General features: G+C 39.3%; 1 protein-coding gene across 4 annotated transcripts; it reads left to right on the forward strand.

The window, feature by feature from the left end:
* Positions 1-445: 445 nt before the first annotated feature.
* LOC129767456 (PXMP2/4 family protein 3) lies at positions 446-2,875 on the forward strand. 4 transcript variants are annotated; one of them, XM_055768380.1, is made up of 4 exons: positions 446-590; positions 1,164-1,286; positions 1,740-2,115; positions 2,185-2,875. In XM_055768380.1, the coding sequence occupies exons 2-4, from the start codon at positions 1,198-1,200 to the stop codon at positions 2,296-2,298; spliced, it is 579 nt and encodes a 192-aa protein (XP_055624355.1). In that variant the 5' UTR covers positions 446-590; positions 1,164-1,197; the 3' UTR covers positions 2,299-2,875. The 4 variants fall into 4 exon arrangements, with proteins under 4 accessions (XP_055624355.1, XP_055624354.1, XP_055624357.1 ...); XM_055768379.1 differs by having other exon boundaries at positions 463-646; XM_055768382.1 differs by lacking the exon at positions 446-590 and adding an exon at positions 884-955.
* The last annotated feature ends 11,860 nt before the right edge of the window (positions 2,876-14,735 follow it).

Here is a 14,735-nt window from a genome sequence, read left to right on the forward strand (position 1 = left end):
GCATTTCATTTGGCTACTGCTGGTTCTTCTGTTGTTTAAGTTCAGCATATCCTAAGCATCTTCTATGTTGGATTTCAGCATTCAATATTTGTTGTATATTATATTAAAAGAATTCATATTAGTTTTAGTTTGTGTACAATTACAAATTAAATTAGTTTATTATTTTGCTTTCCGTATATTAAGAAAATGCACACTATAAAATGTCCCATGGTAGTTACGTTTCATATGCAATTGTGTGGACAACCGCAAAATTCAACTGAGCTGAAGAGCTGTTCCAAATGAGCAGCTCACTTGTATGAGCTGAACGGCTTTGAGCCGCTCTCCATGATGAGCTGATTTGCCCATCTCTACAAAGGTTATCAAACATCTGCAATGCTACTATGGCGAACGTTCCAGAAGGGGAAACTACATCAACAAAAGAGTTGGTGCTGACCAGCACGAGAAACCAATTTCACATTCGATGCTTTTTCTCTGTCAGACCCAGCAAGACACGGTCATTACACACGCATTTTGACGCAGTACTGCTCAAACAAGCCCTCGGAAGGAAAATTAGAAAAATTTGGGCACCTTCTATTTGTAATCAAATCGTAGTAAGTACATCAAAAAGCAATATAACAGCTAGCTAACATTGTTCCTCACAGAGCAGGTAAGAAACGAAACAGTAATCTGAAACCAACCAATAGAACCGAACCCTGAACCCATACTACTTCTCGTGTTTTCTTACCCCCCCAATTCATTGAATAATTGTGAGCAGAGTGGCTCGTTGTTTACAGTGTTATCATTCATTAGGTTGAGCTTTGTCATTAATGGTAACTGTGTGTTTTTATATAAAAACTTTCTTTCAAACACCACCACATTTATATTGGTCAATAGTAGAGGAAAAAAAACAAATACACTTCACACGCAGTCCGAATGAGAAGATAAGCGACTTGCTTTACGGACACTTTTTAATTAGGTACTTGACTCATTATACTTTCAAGTGTTTTCGGTTGATCTGCACATTCTGTGTGTGGCCCATAGCCAAATTAGATCCCATTCTCAGTTCCCTTCCCGGTACTAAACAAAGCTCGACACATCTTCCTGGAATTTAAAACTACTCATTCATCTTAATTACCGTTATCATTGCTGGCTTATCGTGGTGTGTTTTACTGCTCTCAAATCAGGGGATTTAAAAGTGTGCAACATCTTGGTACGAAGATGTCGCTATCGAAACCAGTTTACAACCTGCTCGGGGCGTACTTCGAACAGCTCTTCAACCATCCCGTAAGGACCAAGGCCGTCACCAGGTAGGTTGACCATGTAAGAAATGTGATGTTAATTTGTTATTTATGCTCTGGGCGCTTTTCCAAAATTGTTCCATGGTGTTGTTTTCGGTTTGCGTTAGGTTGCAAATCAAGAATTAACTTTAATAGTGGTGGTTATAATCTTTATACGCTTTTTTTGTTTTTGCATTGTACATGACCGGTCTTATGAATAATAATGAATCGCAAAGCCGGTACGCAAGAACAAACATTGTTTCGACGTAGAGTCAATCAAAACAAAGCGCACAAATGATCACATTCCAAAAATGCAAAATGAAATCAACTCGCAAAAACTCGTCGTTGCACAATACTCACTTCCTTATCATATTTTTGTACAATTGCACAGATAAGTAGAGCTGTTTATATTTATAACATATGAAAATGTGATAAATGCCGTTCGAAATCCCACAAATGCTTACCTGCTGTATTATATTTCAGCTGCGTCATCGCAACCTCGGCTAACTTTTGTTCACAGAAAATTGGCGGTTGCAAAAAAGTTAATACCGATACACTGGTTGCCTATGGGCTGTTCGGATTAATTTTCACCGGTCCGTTGTCTCACATCTTCTACCAATGGCTGGAGCGGATCACACAGGACAATCGTTTCAAGCAGCTGCTGATGCTGCTCGGCGAAAGGGCCATCTTTGCGCCGGCCATCACCGCCCTATCACTGTACTTCATCACGCGCTTCGAAGGAAAATCCCACGAGGATGGCGTTAGCAACCTGAACGACCTGTACAAGATGATCCTGACTAACAACTGGAAATACTTAACGCTGCCGGTGTTCATAAATTTCAAATTTGTGCCTCCGATGGTAAGGCTTTGTGCTGCGCTAGATCGCTTCCCATGTCGAATCTAACCGCCGTTTCCATCTTCTCAACAGCTACGCGTTCTGGTCGCCAACATCATCGGCTTCTGTTGGATTGTCTTCCTGTCAGCCAAGCGCCGAAAGGCCGAACTTCGCCGACGACAGGCTGAGGAACAGCGAAACTCCTGAGTGACGGAGAACGTCTCTTTCTGGCCTTTCGCGGTTATAACGGGGAAGCGCGGGAACGATGACGATGATGTTGACAACTACGTGCCGCCGGAGAAGCCCACGTCAACCGAGAAGCTAGCGGGAGGCATATCGGTGTAATAGTAACCATTAATCGAACCGGGAAGAAGCGTGGGCAGGGGGGTTTGGGTTCCGCCGGTTAGAACATTATAACACAGTTAGCTAAATTGCAGATTCGCCGATAATGATAACAACAAATAAACAGCCTTTCCAAATTTTTGCATGTAAGAGAGACTAATGCGAGCGCGTGTCGGAACAATGCCGGCGAACAGAACAAAATATACATAATTATTTAGAGTACACATTTCTGATATAGAGACAGTTCGACAATTAACGAATTTTGCTTCCTTGGTAATCAAATGCAATAATAATCACGTGGGGATTTTCCTCTTAATTATTCACGGTTGACTTAGGTTAGGGAGGTGCGTAAGTTTTTTTTTGTTACATATTGTGTTTTTTAAGTGTAGTTATGTAAGATGGGAAAAATACAGCATTTTATATCACGCAGAAAAAAGCATTGGACTAATCATTCAACGAGAGATTTGTGAGGTCGGAAAAAGCTTGAAGTACTCATGAGTTGGTAGTTCCATCTCTAATATTACCTCAAACCCCGTTGATTTCGATTGATTTTTGCATTGTATAGGAGTCCTACTCCCATGGCCTTTTGTGACTGAGTGCTTAGCGTCACACATTCACCCCGATTCTGCATTCCGCCGGATTGCATTTCGTTCGAGTTATATTTTCGCTTTCTCTATTTCGAACGCTTTGACCATTTAATGTTCGAAGAGAAGAAAATCGAACGAAATGCAAAAACAACTCGAACTTATTTTATCAAATCGATCGAAATGTAAAATCGGGGTGATTATCATGCCGGGGGTTCTGGTTCGATTCCCGTTCTGGTCAGGAGATTTTCCGTCAAAAAAAATTCTTCCGACTTGCACTGTGGTCTCGCCTCGGTCAACAACCCACAAAATTTGGTATAAATCGGTCTACAAATCAAGGAGTATCAATTGTCTCAAGAAGTTGTTGTCACGTCACGAAAAGTATACGATCCATTAAGTTTGACGTGATAACATGTTGACTCACTAAAACACTTTGTTTACGTTTTCATGTATAAATCACACAAAGTTAAATGATGTTATATTAAAATTGAGAAAATTTCTTACAAGAATCATCAGCTGGAGAATATTTCATAGTTAGATTGGTTTGTTGTCAGTCAAATACGTTTGTGAAGTGATAACACTTGCATTTGCTGTTTCGAACTGTTGAACATTAATTATTAGTTAGTTAATTTCAGTTCCGTTTCAAAACATACAAATGAACTATCTTCTTCCATCAGATATGGATATTGGGTACAGGTGTCTTGCCAGCGGAAGTCGAATATCGTATTCCGATGCAATTTTGGTATCGAGAATGGTGACTTCCGGTTCGTTGAAAACGAATCTAGAAGACCGGAAATGGCATGAAATCCTACAATACGACCGGGAATTGTAGTGTTAGCATATATACCCTGTTGCGTGCAGTATGAAAAAAGAAAATACAGTTTTATAGTGAGCAGATACGATTTAAGGTGAAGGTGGAAGAAAGCCACAAATGGCTGCCACAATGGCGCTCACTTCTTTCATCTCCATCTCTCACTCCTCGCCCGAAAATCAATGATTTTGCGGAATAGTATGAAGAAAATGATCGTTTTCGCACTCTTCCCATCAAGTAATATCAACAAAACTCTAATCGATTACTCACAAGATATTAAATGTTCATCTGCCGTCGCAATGTATAGTGAAAAACGTCGGAAAACTCGAGCTAGTGCTCTGAAAGTTAAATTTTCATTTTTCAATTTTCCGCAATGGTTTTGTTTGTATTAGTGAAAGCATCGTTAGTCTTCTACACTGATGCCAGACAACATCATCGAAACAGATATGAAAACCACTCAATAAAATGTTATTACTGAGTCATAGCGTTTCATGTCATGAAAATCAATAAAATAAAATTGTGTAGATAGCAATACAATTATTATTTTTACGTTTAATGGGTCTATAATGTAAGTTTTAGCAACTTTAACATTGGTTGAAAAAATTGTATTGCAGCGCTCGAAACACTGCCACGGCTGCCTTTGCCCGTATTTTTTTATTTTTATTTTAGGGTGCCCATTCTCATTTTAGGGTGATCCGAAATATCGACTTTTTCTCCTTTTTTTTTTTTTCCAAAAATGACATTTTTCAAAAATTCATAACTCGTGAACTCATTTATGAAACGGTCGACATATCAAATTAAGGCTAATTAGCTAGTCATTGTTGGAAAAATGCAACGCTTGCAAAAATCTGAGGTTTTGGTTTTTTCATTATTGATTGTATCTGTTTTTATAGTTTTCAAGGTGTCGGAACCAAGGGCGCAATTTTTTGACGTGGGACTACGTCTAACCGGAATATATGGAGGGTAAAATGAAAATCTAAACACAGAACATGCAGGAAAAAATGAAAGATTTCGAATGCTTATAGCTCGAACATTTCGTACTGGATAAGAGAGATGTTTGCATCACTTGATAGGGAATATTTCTACGCATCTATCGCAACTAACAAAATGTTGTTTTTCATTAGATAAACAATTGAATAACTGTAAAATATTAGGCGTTATCTAAACGCCCTAACTGCATCGTTTTGATTGGCCCGATTTACGGTTTCCCTAACACAGCCATCAAAACCAAGCAGCCTTGGGGAAATCGGCATTGCAAATACGGTTTAGGGGGACTTTTGTTCTCATCGAAAAATGTTCCCTAACACAGACTTTAAAACCAAGCAGCGAAATCGACATTGCAAACACACGAAAGAGCCTAGAGGCGAATGAACTGAAAAGTTTAAACCCTCTTAAAGCCAAAAAGAAGAAGAAGAACACACGAAAGTAGGGGGAGCTTTTGTTCCCACCGAAATGTGTTCCCTAATAGAGATTTCTAAACCAAGGTGCCTGGAGAAATCGGTATTTCAAATTCATGCAAGTCGGGGGTATTTTTGTTCCGACTGGAATGTGTTTCCCTAACACAGACTTCAAATCAATGGGGCGTGGGGAAATCGGCATTGCGAATTCATACAAATCGGGGGTATTTTTGTTCCGATTGAAATGTGTTTCCCTAACACAGACTTCAAAACCGAGGTTTCTGGGGAAATCGGCTCTGCAAATAAATGCAAACTGCGAGTACTTTTGTCCTCGCTTGCATTTGTGCAGAGTGGAATATGTCTGTCCTAACATGATCTTCTAAACTTAGGAACCTGGGAAAATCGTGCAGACACTAGAAGCGAATGAACTTCCCAGTTTCAAGCAAATTCGAGATTCGAGAAGTATGTGCACTTTTGGGATGTAAACTTCAGAGGGAAATGTAAAATAAAATAATCGTTTGATAATTCTTCCGTACATATATTTTGTTCTAGTCATCATACCAATCGTAAAAGGTCCGTCATTAAATTTACTTGTAACGAAGAACAATCAATCACAATAAATGAATTAACTTTACATGGCATTTGTTCATTTTTTTCACTCACAGAGCAAACATATTGAACTCAATTTAATTTGGAAACTGTTTCATTCCATCAAGAATTTAATCAATACAAACGAATGATTGCTAAGCTAAGGTAGTTCCACGTCAACCTTGCGGTTATATCATAGATATAACCCACCCATTTTTTTTGTATGTTTTGACGTAGGACTACGTCTTTCATTTTTATACTGGGGTGTAAGTTCAATGTTTCGAAAATGAAAGCGTTACGCCGGAGCAACGAGATTTTGAGCGATAATACCTCCTAAACAACTGAACGAAATGGTATGATAAACACTTCATTCGAGAGATAAAATGTCTACGCGTTATATGTTTGTTACCTTTTGATCCAAAATTTGTTTCTATAGACGTTAAATTGCTTTCAAAACAGGCTATAGAAATCACGCTAATCGGTATATAAGCGAAGGCCGCACGGAAATCCACTCAGTTATGATTGCGCAACGGTTGAGATACGATCGCTGAAATGAATGGATGTTTCCCTAACACATACTTCAAAACCATGGAGCCTGAAGAAATCAGCATTGCAAAACAGATACAAGCTGCAGATACTTTCGTACTCGCTTGCGTTTTTTCAAATTGGAATGTTTCCCTAACACAGACTTCAAAAGACTTCAAGCGGGTACTTTTGTACTCGCTTGCGTCTTTGCAATTGGAATGTTTCCCTAACACAGACTTCTAAACCATGGAGCCTGAGGAAATCGACATCGCATTGCGTTTTCGCAAATTGGAATGTTTCCTTAACACAGACCATGGAGCCTGGAGAAATCGGCATTGCAAAATAGGTGCAAGCTGCGGGTACTTTTGTACGCACTTGCGTTTTTGGAAATCGAAATGTTTCCCTAACACAGACTTCAAAACCATGGAGCCTGGGGAAATCGGCATTGCAAAATAGATGCAAACTGCGGGTACTTCTGCGTTTTCGCAAACCGGAATGTGTTTTCCCAACACAGATTCCGAAACCAAGAGGTTGGGAAAATCGGCATTGCAGATACTTGCAAGTCGGCGGTACTTTTTATATCCCCATGCATTTTTACATTCCGAAATTCGTTTTGCAAACACGGTCTACAAAAGCGGGTACAAATGCATCGCTTTGGCTCGGTTATTCAAGACTGCTTCGGAAGACATCCTTTCATGTTGCCAACTCACTACACATACCGTTTAATGATTAGGCAAAATGTTGATAACTATTTGCTGCGATAACTACTACTATAATTTGGGATTTGTTTGCAATTGAATTCGTATGTTATTTCTTTCATTCACTACTTTAATCAATAATTTAAACAATACACACAAAAGATAGCTCTGCGCAGCGGCGATATCGTACACGATGACGAACATCCTAGGTGCGATTAATTGAAAAAATTGAAAATTGAAAAAAATAATTACTAAGCCAACGGCAGACCTACGACAACATTGTGGTTATATCATAGGTATAACCCATCCATAGTTTTTCATTTAAACATTTAGAAATTTATTACTTTTGAACTACTGGTTCAATCCAGATGATTCACACACACACACACATACACACACACACATATATATATATATATATATATATATATATATATATATATATATATATATATATATATATATATAGCCCCTATATATATATATATATATAGCCCCTATTTGTTGTAAGCCTTATCAGGGTGTCGTATCGCTATTAGTTGGAGTGATTTCCACTTGCTGACTGTAGGCATGATCCCAATAAGGTATTATAGCACGAATGAACTTTATTGCCTTATTGGGGGAAGCTATCCAAACATCTGCAGGTTGCATTAAACCTGTATCAAAGAAATTGCGCCTTCTATGAAAAAGTGCTTCGCAATTACATAGTAAATGTTCCGAACTTTCACTTTCTAGGTTACAGAAACGACAGGTATCATCTTCTAATTTACCTAGTTTCTTTAGGTGGTATTTGCTTGGACAATGTCCTGTCACTAGGCCACTGTTGCGAGCGAAGACCTTCCAAACGACGAGGGACTGGTATTCCTGTCCCAACTCCACGACCGACTGCCAACTAGTACTAACGAAATAATTCGATCGACTTATTTCGGATAGACTTTAAAAATACTGTTGCTTCTTCAACGTTTGTATTTCGACTGACTGATATCGGACACATAGAGGATAGATCGTACGACTTTCTACAATAGTGTGAATGGCGAACAAAGAAACGCAGAAGGCGATCTATTTCATGTTGACTGTCACTCTGACTGTCATTCAATTGCGTTTTCATAATGGTTATTTTTATAGCAAAGGTTTGAGTTCATTTAATTCAACTTTATATTCAATATAATTAAACCTAATCGACGACAGCCACTGAAAGTGCATAGGTCTTTTTTTGTTAGGCTGAAAGTCTTTCAGTTACTTTTTTACTTGGTGATATAAATGATTTAGCCTGTCGAGCTACTGTACTATGTGTCCAGATGCCATCAATCTTTGATTTTTCCCAGTTCTTTAATTCCATTTTGAGGGTACATTCAGGGGCCCCACAAAATGGTTCTGGTCCTAGGAATGGTTTCGATGATCCACATCTAGCTAACAAATCTGCTTTTTCATTACCTTCAACTCCACAGTGCCCTGGAACCCAGAATAGGTTCACTGCATATATATATATATATATATATATATATATATATATATATATATATATATATATATATATATATATATATATATATATATATATATATATATATATATATATATATATATATATATATATATATATATTCATAAATATCTTCATAAATCCATTCGCAGAACTTTTCATTGATTGATCTTCTAATCGACCCCGTTGAATTTACCTTTTACTAAAAAATCCTAGTACTTCTACCAAAACTCATCATTATAATATCAGATTATTTTCGGACACAGACCCCTCTTTCTTCTCCCCTTTAGAGAGGGAGGAGAAGTATCTAATCACCATAGAATCATTTATTGCACCCTAAAACCTCCACATGCCAAATTTTGTTTCGTTTGATTGATTAATTCTCGAGTAATGCAGAAATTTGTGTTTCAATTGTATGGCAGACACCACCCCCTTAGAGAGGGGGGTGGAGTGTCTAACCACCGTGAAAATATTTATTGCGCCCTGAAACCACCAAATACCTAATTTGGTTTCGTTTGCTTCTTTAATTAATGCAGAAATTTTTTCATTTGTATGACAACCCCACTTAAATAGAGTGTGGAGTGTCTAACCACCTTAGAAACATTCATTGCACCATAAAACCTACAAATGCATAATTTGGTTTCATTTGCTTGGTTAATTCTCGAATAATGCAGAAATTTGTGTTTCATTTGTATGGCAGCTGCCCCTTGAAGAAGGGGGTGGAGTGTCTTACCACTATAGCAACATTTATTGCACCCTAAAACTTTCACATGCCACATTTCGTTCCATTTGCGTGATTAATTCTCGAGTAATGCACAAATTTGTGTTTCATTTGTATCTCTTGTGAATCTAGTTTTATTAAACCAGGTTGGTTGTTTGAGATTTCGAAAAATCAGACAATGAAAACAGCTATTGCCATATATCAAAGAAAAAATAATCTTGAAACAATTCAATAAACAATAATAAAACGATGTTTATATCATCGCGCTGTTCAAATTGTAAAAATGTTGTAATGTATTGCTAGATTTGGATCGTTCAACACAAACCAATTTTGCTTTCCCATACTTTTGCAATTCCTCTGTCAATTTTGATCTGTCCATGCGACAAAAAATCCATGGAATCCCAGATCATCTGCGCTCCGATTCTATTCCGCCGATATTTTCGGCAGAATATGGGAAAGTTAGATCTGATAAAATGTTCTTTACTGACGGTTCATTCATAAACGGGTCCACTGGCTTCGGCATCTTCAATGAAAATTCCAGTGCCTACTTCAAACTCAAAGATCCTTGTTCCGTGTATGTCGCTGAACTGGGTGCGATATACTACGCACTAGGGATCATTGAAACATTGCCCATCGACCATTATTTTATTTTTGACGTGGGACTACGTCTAACCGGAGTATATGGGGGGTAAAATGAAAACCTAAACATAGAACATGCAGGAACATTGTAAATACATGAAAGTCGGGGGTATTTTTGTTCCGACTGAAATGTGTTTCCCTAACACAGACTTCAGAATCAAGGTGTCTGAGGAAATTGGCATTGCATATTTATGCAGGTCAGGGGTATTTTTGTTCCGACTGAAATGTGTTTGCCTAATAAAAACTTCTAAACCGAGGTGTGTGGGGGAATCGGCGTTGCAAATACATGCAAATCGGGGTCATTTTTGTTCTGACTGAAATGTGTTTGCTTAACATAGACATCAAAACCAAGATGTCATAATACCAAACGTAAAAGGACCGTCATTAAATTTACTTGTAACGAAGAACATAATCTATTGCATGAATTGACCTTACATGGCATTATACAATCTTTTACTCACAAAGCAAATATATTGAATTCAATTGAATTCGGAAATTGTTTCATTCAATCAAAATTTTAATCAATACAAACTAATGATTGCTAAGCTAAGGTAGTCCCACGTCAACCTTGCGTTATATCATAGATATAACCTCCCCATTTTTTTCAGACAACTCAATAGAGCAAGCAAACCATTTGTCATGACAATTGTCATGCGAAAATGCGGAAACAGAATAGAAACTGAGAGAGGTTGGCGTCGACATCATGCCTCATACCGTATGTTTCTATTCTGTTTTCGCTTTACGCATGACAATTGTCATGACAAATGGTTTGCTTGCAATAGAGGCAATCCGCTCAATGAAAGTTGATAAACGCTCATCTTATATCCTAACAAGAATAAGACATCTATTGAGTGTTTGGTCGAAAAATTATTCAAGATTACCTTAGCATGGGTTCCCTCTCATTGCTCGATTCCGGGGAATGAGAAAGCGGACTCGCTAGCTAAGGTGGGCGCTTCAGAAGGCACACTTTTGACGTAGGACTACGTCTAACCGGAAGATATAGGGGTGAAATGGAAATCTAGGCACTGAACAAGTAGGAAAAAATGCAAGATTTGGAACGCTTATAACTCGAGCATTTCTCAATAGATCGCAAAGGTTTTTGCATCAATTGATAGGAAATATATCTACGCATCTATCATAACGAATAAAATTTAATTTTTCTTGAGATAAATAATTGAATAATTGTGAAATATCAAGCATTGTCCAAATGCACTATGTGCCCATTTTTGATTGGTCCATTTTGTGCTCCTCAAATCGAACCGACCAAAACGGGCAACCAGAGCAGCAGCGAAATAGAATGAAGCACGATTGGAAAGGTGCACCCGTGGCCGAGTGGTTAGCGTCTCACATTATCATGCCGGGTGTTCGGGTTCGATTCCCGTTCTGGCCGGGGGATTTTTCGTCAAAGAAATTTCCTTCGACTTGCACTGTGGTCATGCGTATTCAAGAGCTTGCCCCTCGGAATACATTCAAGGCGTGTTATTTGGCTTAAGAAATCTCGACCAAGTATTAATAAATGACGTTAGTTAATGCATACGTTGAGACGGCAAAAGTTCCACAAGGGAACGTTAACGCCATTCAAGAAGAAGAACGATTGGAAAGGAAAAAGAAAAAATATGAACGAAACATTGGTCGCAGTCTCACACATGCGTAATTCTCGAGCCAGCCAGTCAGCTTAAAAATCCCCGCTCCGCTGCCGTAACGATCATTCTCATTCAAACCGTACACCACATCGGTTCGCATCACAACACATTAACAAACCAACCCAAGCAGCCATTTCTGGACATGGTAAAGGAGGAAAAGTGAAGGGAAAGGCAAAATCCCGCTCGAACGGTGTTGATCTGGAGTTCCTCGCAAGGGTAGCTAGGCCGAGCGCGTTAGTACCAGTGCACCAGTCCACCTAGCCGGCGTTATATAGTTTCGGCCGCCGAAGTGATCGAGTATGCTGGCAAAGCTGCTCGCGGCGATAAGAAAACCCGCATTCGGAACAGAACACATTCGGTTCGGTGGACATCAAGACAACAGGCAGTTGCAGCGAGTGGCGAGTGTTAAACGCAATCGCAAAACGGCATCAGGTAGCAGAAGAAAAAAGTTTGTTCTTTATACAAACTGCTTTGGTGGCAAATCCAGAACAAGGCGGCATCGAGGGCGTTCGAAATGGTTTTTTTCAAAACCACGAGTACAAAGTTTTCGAAATTGGAACCATTCCATAAAACAAGGCGCTTTTCAGGTCCATTAAACCTTCCAAAAAAGAGTTTAGGAAATACAGTTCAATGCTTTCTAAAACATTATCCAAAATAATAATGAAACACAAATTGATTTTTTCATAATTTGTTTGCCAGGATCTGATGAGTATGTGAATTTGGCAGTTGTTCTGAGCTTATTGATAGTTGGGGACTTTCCTGAGTATTCAATTTTCACCAATTCTTAAATTGTTTCCAGATTGAAAGTACAGTAATTTACAATTAGTTCGACATTTAGCTAATTGGACGGAAATGTAATGCGACTTATTTAGTTGGACATTTTTGTAAACATAGAGATCCAAATTATGACCCCACATTGAAAGTCGACACTGTACCACTGTCATCGCAAATGTTCAATTACAGGTTAAAATCGCCTCCAATGCGACACTGAGTGGCGCTTCGGCACGTCGCATTGAATGTAATTTACTGTACAACATGTCACAAAGCTGGATGGGAAGAAATTTTCCAACTGTGAAAGCTGTGGCGAGTGGCAACAAATCGCTAAACAGGAAGGTTTAGCCGAACAAGATGGGGATATCGAGTGATAACAAAACAATAAACTCTTTAGATTGAAGATAATTTTGTGATTCTGAAAAGGACCCTTTTAGCCTGCATGTGAATCCAACGAGCGAACAAATCGTAATGAATGTATTTTTTTGCCATCGCTCCCTTTTAACGCTCATTCGTTCGTCTCGTTGGACTCGCCCCTCTGGCTGAGTCTGCCGATTTGTCTCTATCCTGTGAGTGTGTACCGCTAGAGTATAAAACACGCGGACCCCCAAAAAATATCTTATTATCTTTCAAACCGTAAACCCGTGTGGTTGTACGGCATCGGCATCGTGGACGTAACAAAGGAGGACAAGTTAAGGGAGAGGCAAAGTCCCACTCGAACCGTGCAAGTGTGCAGTTCCCCGTAGGTGTATCCGCCAATTGCTAAAAAAAAGGCAAAGTCTCACTCGAACCGTGCAGGTCTCCAGTTCCCTGTTGGTCGCATTCACTGATTGCTCCGCAAGGGTAACTAGGCCGAACGGATTGGTGCCGAAGCACCAGTATACCTAACAGCGATTATAGAGTTTCGGCCGTCGGAGTGCTCGAGTTGGCTTGCAAAGCTGCTCACGACAATCAGAAAACTCGCATCAAGAACAGAGCAGCTTTGGTTCGGCGTTCATCAAGGCAACAATTAGTTTCAGTGAGTGGCAAAGTGTTTCTCCGGCACGTCGCATTAAATGTAATTTACTGAACAATATGTCACAAGTCGGATGGGAAGAAATTTTCCAACTGTGAAAGCTGTGGCGAGTGGCAAACGCAATAGCTAAACAGGAAGGTTTAACCGAACAAGATGGGAATATCGAGTGATAACAAAAACACAACACCAAAGGTTCTTTTCAGAACCATCAACATATTCATAAAGAGTAAACAGTAAACTAATCCATTTTTCAGGTAGATAGGTAGGTATTCACGTAGCAGAAGAAAATAAAACAATATATTTAAAATATATATTTAACAAAAGCTGTCCCCTTTGTATAGTCCTACGTCACTCCGGTTATGTCCCCGACATTACCCACCCGTCTTTTTTGAAAGGCAAATTGCTTATAACGAATTTTTTCACATTCCTCGTCAGGACACACTCGTTAGTTGGGAGCGTATGTGGAGTGAAGATGAGTTCGGTTACACACGATTATCCCTAAGGTTTCGACGAAAGCTTGGTTTAAGGGATTGAATGTAGGTCGTGATTTCATTCGCGTGATATCTCGGCTTATGTCCAATCACTACAACCTAAACGCGCATCTCTATCGCATTGGGCTCGCAGCAAACAATCTTTGTGACATCGAGCATATTGTCTGGTCGTGTATCCGGTTCCATGCTGCTCGCTCTCAGCTCTCTAGAGCACTTAGAGCAAAAGGCAGACAATCGGATATCCCCGTCCGGGATATCTTAGGTAGCCGTGATCCTGATCTTCTGCTTCATCTATACCTGTTCCTCAGAAACGCCGATGTCAACGTTTAATGATGTTTCCTTCGTTGTGTCCCTGTTTCATATCCCTCCTATCCGATCTATAAACTTTTACTTAGTCGCGGCAATACATACACACACTCTTTACAGATACACGGGCCAAAGGTTGTGCAGTCCACTGATGATTCAACAAGAGCCAAAGGTTGTACCGCTCATGACAACTCTACACGAGTTGATGATTGCGCCGGCTAGTGACCATTCTATAATGGATTCCTCGAGTCGAGAAGACGCACCACGCTAGATATAGGGTACAGACTAGGGGGCGTTGCTGATTAATGGTCAGCTGCATCCCAAAAGGAAGTATCCCGTGTCGGGCACATGTACAGAGCATTGGAGACAGCAACATCACAATTACGAAAACACTTGTAATACTAACCTCGAGCCAACCGCGAGTAATCGGTTACATATTACTAACATAGTTATAAGGCAAACATTGTCGAAATATTGAACTCCCGGCCCCGTCAGGTTGACGCCATATGAGCCTTAATAAAAATATATATTTTGGATAAAAAAAAAACACCCGAATTGCCGTTCAAACGCATATACGCATATCTGATGCTATTCATTTAACTGATCCGCAGATTCATAAATAACATTGTT

Source organism: Toxorhynchites rutilus, chromosome 2, assembly GCF_029784135.1.
Source record: "Toxorhynchites rutilus septentrionalis strain SRP chromosome 2, ASM2978413v1, whole genome shotgun sequence".
Taxonomy (NCBI): domain Eukaryota; kingdom Metazoa; phylum Arthropoda; class Insecta; order Diptera; family Culicidae; genus Toxorhynchites; species Toxorhynchites rutilus.